At 38.2% G+C, this 8,224-nt stretch overlaps 1 protein-coding gene across 2 annotated transcripts in view; it reads right to left on the reverse strand.

The window, feature by feature from the left end:
- Window positions 1–1,857: 1,857 nt before the first annotated feature.
- Window positions 1,858–8,224, reverse strand: part of fam20b (FAM20B glycosaminoglycan xylosylkinase) — a 40,282-nt gene continuing 33,915 nt past the window's right edge. Inside the window, exons 7-11 of one of the 2 annotated variants that reach the window (XM_016446632.1) lie at window positions 6,047–6,238; window positions 4,621–4,680; window positions 2,852–3,299; window positions 2,433–2,770; window positions 1,858–1,893 (exon numbers count right to left, since the gene is read on the reverse strand). In XM_016446632.1, the coding sequence (XP_016302118.1) occupies window positions 3,068–3,299; window positions 4,621–4,680; window positions 6,047–6,238 (484 nt within the window). In that variant the 3' untranslated portion in view covers window positions 1,858–1,893; window positions 2,433–2,770; window positions 2,852–3,067. Of the gene's footprint in view, window positions 1,894–2,432; window positions 3,300–4,620; window positions 4,681–6,046; window positions 6,239–8,224 lie in introns of both variants that reach the window. The other variant, XM_016446631.1, reaches the window with a different exon arrangement.

Genomic DNA, 8,224 nt, shown 5'->3' on the forward strand with positions numbered 1-8,224 from the left:
ATGAAGCACATATGAACGCATACTGCCCCTGCATTCCATTAATAACAAAGTATTAAACCACACAGGTTCTCACAAACAACTTCACTTTTCAGTTTTTTACACTGTTTGGAAGGACATGAGCACGAGTAAATGTAGTTGGCTGAACTATCCCTTTAAATTTTAAAATGATCCCATAACATTGAAATAAAAATGTTCTGTAAAGCTGATTTGAAACAATGTATTGTGAAAAGCATTATACAAATAAATTTGAACTTTGACAACCCCAAAGTGACCAAATTAATTTTGTCATATTTTTTGGTCATATTAAACCGCCTGTCTTATGTTGGGTCGAAGGTTCAGCCAAAGACAAGGTGGACGGATTGGCCAGTAGGCATGAAAATTAAGTAATAAATAACGAAATAAATATGAAGTGTGTAAACGGCCGTTCACAGAGTCCAGAGACGCTGAAGACGGATGTAAAGAGGAGAAAATACTGTACACTACAGGCAGATCACTCACTGTTCGAGATGCGCAAATATTGGATGAAAATCCTAAGTATTGATTTGGGGGTTTTAAATGAATGGGTTTCTGAGGGGAGCTGACTGCTTCAAAATAAAATATATTGTGTTCATTTCACAATGTAATTTTACAGTAAAATACTGTTGAATTAACAGTTTTTGTAAGTAAACAGAACATGTCATCTTATAATTTGCCATCAAAAATGTAAATTGACATTCCCGGAATTCTCTGGGTGATGTTTCACTTTTCATGTTTTTTTTGTTTTGATCAGTTTTGTACATTAGGGTTTTATGTTACATCTGATGCTGGTAAATCAATGTTTATTGCTTATTTTAGTGTTGTGTGTTACCTTGGTGTTTTGCATTTGTTTAAGACACTGTGACTTTCTATATGTATTTTTATTTAAAAATGTCTTACTGATGGATTTGTTTCTTACAAACACACAGCTTTTCACTTCACAATACATTAACTGATGGACTGGAGTCGTGTGGATTACTTGTGGATTATTATGATGTTTTTATCAGCTGTTTGGACTCTCATTCTGACGGCACCCATTCACTGCAGATGATCCATTGGTGAGCAAGTGATGTAATGCTACATTTCTCCAGTGAGTTTCTGATGTAAAAAAAAAGAAAAAACATTTAGATCTTGGGTGGACTTATCCTGCTCCTGGAGGGCCAGTGTCCTGCACAGTTTAGCTCCAACACACTTGCCTAGAAGTTTCTAGTGAGTCTGAAGACCTTGATTACTTTGGTTCAGGTGTGTTTAATAAGGGTTGGAGCTAAACTCTGCAGGACAGTGGACCTCCAAGAACAGGTTTGGACACCCCTGCTTTAAAGCTACCAAAGTCATTCAGTCAAGAGCAGTGAGTGATTCTTCTCTTTTTCTGTTTTTGTTTGATACATTAACATTAACACAGACAGCTGCAGGTTTATTAGGCTGCCGTCACTTCCCGGGTCCAATATACTAATGCACATCCAATTTTTTTCCAACTGTTCACGTTCAATTAAGACAAAATCAACTATGTTTACATGAATACTGGCCAAGCCCCACATTTGGACAGATTTTGTGTGTATTCTACATTGTGTGTAGCCAAGACAAAAGAAAACAATCATGTTGACATTTTCATTCGAAAATGTAACTTTCAATGTAATACATATTCCAGTGCACGTGGCAAAGAGGTTTGCATACTTGAGCAAAGGAAAGAGGGTTGCACTACAAATGCAAACAGTAAAATTTTGTGTGTTTAAAGTAAACAGGTGTGTGTGTGTGTGTGATCATGAAGATTTGTTTTTGGCTTATTCAGTTATATGTTATACCCATCTATGCAATACAGTGGAATACAGCACTTTTTGGTGAGCAAGTGATGTAATGCTACATTTCTCCAGTGAGTTTCTGATGTAAAAAAAAAGAAAAAACATTTAGATCTTGGGTGGACTTATCCTGCTCCTGGAGGGCCAGTGTCCTGCACAGTTTAGCTCCAACACACTTGCCTAGAAGTTTCTAGTGAGTCTGAAGACCTTGATTACTTTGGTTCAGGTGTGTTTAATAAGGGTTGGAGCTAAACTCTGCAGGACAGTGGACCTCCAAGAACAGGTTTGGACACCCCTGCTTTAAAGCTACCAAAGTCATTCAGTCAAGAGCAGTGAGTGATTCTTCTCTTTTTCTGTTTTTGTTTGATACATTAACATTAACACAGACAGCTGCAGGTTTATTAGGCTGCCGTCACTTCCCGGGTCCAATATACTAATGCACATCCAATTTTTTTCCAACTGTTCACGTTCAATTAAGACAAAATCAACTATGTTTACATGAATACTGGCCAAGCCCCACATTTGGACAGATTTTGTGTGTATTCTACATTGTGTGTAGCCAAGACAAAAGCAAACTTCTGTAAGTTTGAATATTAATTTTTAATGTTGAAAATGTCTCACAGCAATCTTAGAATGCTGTCGTCTGAATCATCTTCTCTGAACATCAGTAGCAACAGCCGCCCAGCTCTGTTCAACACTGTATTCATCCTGGATACAGAACAAAGTGAGTCTATCATAATTCATTTTATCTTTAGATCAATAATATTATTACTCAGTATTATTCAAAAGCTTGTTCTGTATGTACAATGTGAGAGATCTTCTCCAAAGGTCTGTTAATAGTCTTCTGGATCCATCTTGGTCACTTTCCAGCTTCCTGAGTCTAATTACTCCAAAGATCTCATTCCAAGTTCCATATTTGTAACTCTGAAAAACTGTTCATCCATCTTCCTGCAAACAGGCTTAAGTGGCAAAAGAGAAAAGACAGAGTGAACCAGGAAGAAAAACAATAACTGGAAACAGGTGAAGTTTACACCACCTACATGTCAAAGCATCCTCACTCCACCCAGAGAGCAAGAAAAAAACAGTATGGAGAGTCTTCTTGGCCTCTGTGGTCTGACTCGAATGAATCCAGTGACAAACAAACTCCACCAGGTTGGCTCTTAAGGCTTCTTGTGGCCTCCGGTTCTCTGGCTCCATAGCAGGAAGGTGAAAGGACCCTGTGCATTAAGAGTCAAACACCTTTTTACTTCCCGTGTTTAAGGATGAGGCAGGTTCATGCGGTCCTCGATCAGCGTGTTGTCGGCGCCCTGCGTCTCCATGCACTGCCGCACGGTGGCCAGCACTCCGTTGAGACGGCGGTCGAGCGCGGTGAGATGTGGCCCCGTCAGCACCGGAAACACAGGATCGTGGGCCGTGGCCTGTCGCATCGCTGAACTCAACACTCCACCTTTCAGCAGGTTTAGTCTGTTCCAGGTGGAAACACGGACCCTTTTGGATATAATGAGAAAGAGACAGAAATAACGAATCAAATCATTTGTCTGGCTCATTCAAGAGCAAAAATGAAATGACAGGAAGCAACTAAACCACAGATGCTTGATGCACATTTGCATAATGTTGAACTCTGCTCAACTTTGTCACATCATTTCACAGACACCTCAAATCGCCACCTCTGATTGAAAATGAATGACTTCCGATTGATTTGTTGCTTGTAATCACTGTCAGTGTGAGCGGCCTTTAATTCGGATATTCAGGCAGGAAGTCTTGAATGCACACGTACAGTTAAAGCTGCAAAAGGCTTTTCATCTGTTAGTCAATCAATATCTCATTAAGGAGATAATGAGCTATGTGGAGACCTAAAGCACTCTAGGGGCGAAACAAATATTGAATATCCCCACAGAAATACTAATTTCCCAGAATGTCTGTACTTTTCAAATTTAATGTCACACATCAGGACCACTTAAATGGGGTCATATGATGCAATTTCAATTTTTCCTTTCTCTTTGAAGTGTTAATGCCGGCTGTTCTGACTCACAGACTGGAAGTACGTTTTTATATTCAAAGAATTTGCCACTGACGATTCAAACGCGAGTTTTGAGCAGTGTAGAGTAGCGTTTGTAGTTTGTCATTTCCTGCATAAACACATTTTATTACACCAAATACACCAAATAATGTTCTTTTTAGCAACATCATATGACCCCTTTAAAAAGGTGATTAAAGATTTAAACAGCACTGTATACAGTATATTCTTTTTGAAGCAATGTAAAAATGCCTAAAATCAATTTGTGACTGGTTTTATGTAGTAAAATGTCCAATTTATTACAATATAAATATAGTACTGGTTGCTTGATTTTTTTTAAAGGTAAATGCTGCTCAAGGTGACCTCGGAAATCATGTATATAGGAAATGGAAACAAAGCACATTTATATTTGAGGAAAAAAACCCTGCAATACTTTCCTATCTATTTACAGAAGTCTGCAGCACAGCACTGTGTCAAGTTTTAACCTAAAAACTTGATTTAAAATTAATTAAATAAATAAATGTTACATGTGAACTATCCACATTTACATGTTTCAGTAGAAACCTTGACTCACACTCATCGAGGCAAACCCACTCAAAAGCTTGTTGTCTAATTGAAGGTCAACAGCATGTCAGAGGACAGACCTGTTTATTTTCAAAGAACAGAGCGGGAAGCATTCATCACCACAGCCAGCAGATGAAGTATGCCAGAATTCAGGGACTGCCATTTTTAGGAACTCAAAGGGGGTTGTAAGAGGAAGTCAATGATCATTGTGTTTATTTGTGTACTCACATGCAACACTGATAAAGAGGAGCGAGAATACTCCTCTCGTCCAGAGCTGGGTTCCCAAAACTGCAGGAGAAACACATAAATTCAAATCATCTCACATATGCAACTCTCTCTATTTGTTTTTTTTAAATAGGTTAACTACTTCTCAAATGTTATCTGGTCTGGTGAAGCCCCAGTACTTAATGATATTGAATCATTTGATTTATGTATTTATATACAGTTGTGCACATAAGTTTACATACCCCTAGCAGAAAATGCAAAATGTTCATAATTTTCACAAAATAAGAGGGATCATGAAAATTGCATGTTATTTTTTTTTTAGTACTGTCTTGGATAAGCTATTTCACATAACAGATGTTTATATATACTCCACAAGACAAAATAATAACTGAATTTGTAAAAATGACCCCATTCAAAAGTTCACATACCCTTGAATATTAATACTCTGTGTCATTTCCTGGATGATCCAGGACTGTTTTTATGTTTTGTGATAGTTGTTCATAAGTCCCTTATTTGTCCTGAACAGTTAAACTGCCTGCTGTTCTTCAGTAAAATCCTCCAGCAGCTCCTGCGCATTCTTTGGTTTTCCAGCATCTTCTGCATATCTGAACCCTTTCCAGCAGTGACTGTATGATTTTGAGATCCATCTTTTCAAACTGAGGACAATTGAGGGACTCATACATAACAATTACAAAAGGTGAAAACATTGACTGATGCTCTAGAAGGCAACACGATGCATTAAGAGCCGAGGGGTGTAAACTTTTTGAATTGGATGATCAGGGTAAATTGTCTTTATTTTGTCTTCTGGGAAACATGTATGTATTTATGTAGTTTCTGAAGTGCAGTACTAAATGAAAAAATTGTGATCTTTAATCAAAAGCTCTTAATGCGTCGTGTTGCCTTCTTGAGCATCAATCAATGTTTTCACCTTTTGTAATTATGTATGAGTCCCTCAATTGTCCTCAGTTTGAAAAGATGGATCTCAAAATCATACAGTCACTGCTGGAAAGGGTTCAGATATGCAGAAGTTGCTGGAAAACCAAAGAATGCACAGTAGCTGGAGGATTTTACTGAAGAACAACAGGCAGTTTAACTTCAGGACAAATAAGGGACTCATGAACAACTATCACAAAACATAAAAACAGTCCTGGATCATCCAGGAAATGACACAGAGTATTAATATTCAAGGGTATGTGAACTTTTGAACGGGGTCATTTTTATAAATTCAGTTATTATTTTGTCATGTGGAGTATATATAAACATGCGTTTTGTATGATCCCTCTTATTTTGGTAAAATCCCTCTTATTTTGTTAAAATTATGAACATTTTGCATATTCTGCTAGGGGTATGTAAACTTATGTGCACAACTGTAACTACTTGGGTCTATCATCTTGTGTGTGACTAGATCTCCAGATTTCTTTCTTTCTACCTTTTGGCATTGTCCAGAAGGATGAGCATACTGGCTCCTCCATCGTCCTGGAAACTCTCATAGTGATGGCGATCAGCATTACCAATAAGGTAATCAAAGATGGCTGTGTCGATAACATCCAGGAGCCGTGGACCGGCATCGTAAGGAGGCATTTTCTTCACGGCCTCGCAGTAGCTCTCATCATACTCCCACCTGACAAACACACAGAATCATTGATCAACACAATCAATAAAAACAGACACATCCTCTTGAATGTGTTCATCCATTGACTGCAACTCTGGATTAATGTGAATTTCTCTTCAGAGTCTCTGAGAAATCTAATTCTCACTGTGTTCCAGGTGTCAGGTAACCTGGCAGCCGCTCAAAAACAGAACAATGATCGCTGCGCTCTGCTAGGGGCTGATGGGACATTTAAGAGCTCAGCGTTCTGTCAGTGTGTAAACTGAGACAGGACATTTATGCAATAAATACACAGATAAAAATTCCCTGCAATTCACGTGAAAAGAAAAAGCAAAGAACCTGAAGAAAAGTTTCAAAACAGCATTTAGGGGAAAACATGAAACATTTTGCTACAGCAGTTACTAAAATGTGACAATTTTTTAGGGGCCACCCAAGAGAAAATTACATTTTTCTGATGTGTTTTTTTTTTTTTTGTGATGATATCTTGTTTCTCTTGATTTTTTAATCAGAAAATACTCAAGTTAGAGCAACTTCTGAGTAGAAGGAAGATGGATAAAACAGAAAATGTGTGGAATGGCACTACTCTTTCTTTAATAGAGTGCTGTAGGGATGTTTGTAAGCCAACCTGGAAGTAGCATCAGTAGTAGATAAGGGAGTCACAATGTCAAAATGATTGATGATGACCTTTAACCTGATGACCTTTGCCCCCTCCCCGCGTGGACTACCCACGTCGCATTAAACTTTGACCCTAATAATAATTTCAAGATGTGAATATTGGCATATTTGGAATATCGATGTTGACCTGCAACCTCCGGGGGAGAAATAAGGTGTTTGTACAATTCCGACAGGTGACAGGTCATAAATGAGATTCCATCACAGGATGTGTTATGCTCTCTCTCTCTATTTCTCTCTCTATTTCTCTCTCTCTCTATGGGGAAGTGAGAAAGATATTGGTTGATTTTAAAGACAATATTAAAAATAAGAAAAAGAATAAACAATTTTCAGAGACCAAAGCATAATGTGTGTCCCCCACCATGCTCTCGCTCTCTCTCTCACACACACACACTCAATCGTCCGAGTCTTATTCTCTTCTTTTAAATGAAATGAATATAAACAGGACCACAGGGAGACGCCTGGTGTGGAGGAGGTGTTTGTGAGGCAGCTTTATGTGCGCATGCTTTGGATGTGACTGAGCGCGCAGAAAACCGTATCTGGAATGCGCAAATACTGAATGGTTTAAAAAGACAAAAAGATGTGCAAATTATACAGTTTTATGATGATGCAACACTTGCCCGATTAGGCAAGTGACAAATCTGTCAACTGTCCTGAAACGCGAGCGAAAGTGTCGTATCGCAGCGTGCAGCGGCTCTTTTGTAGTGCAGACTAGACGCGCTGATGTGAAGCTGTTTCGAGAGAGTGAAAGAGAGAAGACGCGGTACCGCTGGATCACTCATGCTGTTTTCATATGACTGATTCGATCTGATATTCTGTGTGGGTTTATTTACATCTAACCTACATGCTATATTAGATACATGTTTGCGGGGATTTCCCGCATTATAAACTCGAAAAGTCTATGACTTTTCCAGGTTTTCATGACCCTGATTTTTTTAGGTGACAATAAAAATATAAAAACGCCTTACATTTTTCCTGGGGACAATGATGTCCATTCCGCAAATGAAATGTTTACAAAAAAATAAAAAATAAATAAAATAAAATAAATAAGTTTAAGTTGAAATATAAACAAAACTCACAGCAATGGCCGTAGCCAGGGTTTGAAAATTAGTGAGGTCTGTGGTGGGGTTAAAGGGGTCATATGATGCCCATTTTCCACAAGTTGATATGATTCTTTAGGGTCTTAATGAAAAGTCTGTATCATAGTTTGGTTAAAATTTCTCAATGGTAGTGTAAAAAACACCTTTTTTACCCTGTCAAAAACAGTTATTTTCAGATCAAGCCGTTTTTGTAGCATTTTCCTTTAAATGTTAATGAGCTCTGCTG

The sequence above is a fragment of the Sinocyclocheilus anshuiensis genome, unplaced genomic scaffold (assembly GCF_001515605.1).
Source record: "Sinocyclocheilus anshuiensis isolate Anshui unplaced genomic scaffold, SAMN03320099.WGS_v1.1 scaffold279, whole genome shotgun sequence".
Taxonomy (NCBI): Eukaryota; Metazoa; Chordata; class Actinopteri; order Cypriniformes; family Cyprinidae; genus Sinocyclocheilus; species Sinocyclocheilus anshuiensis.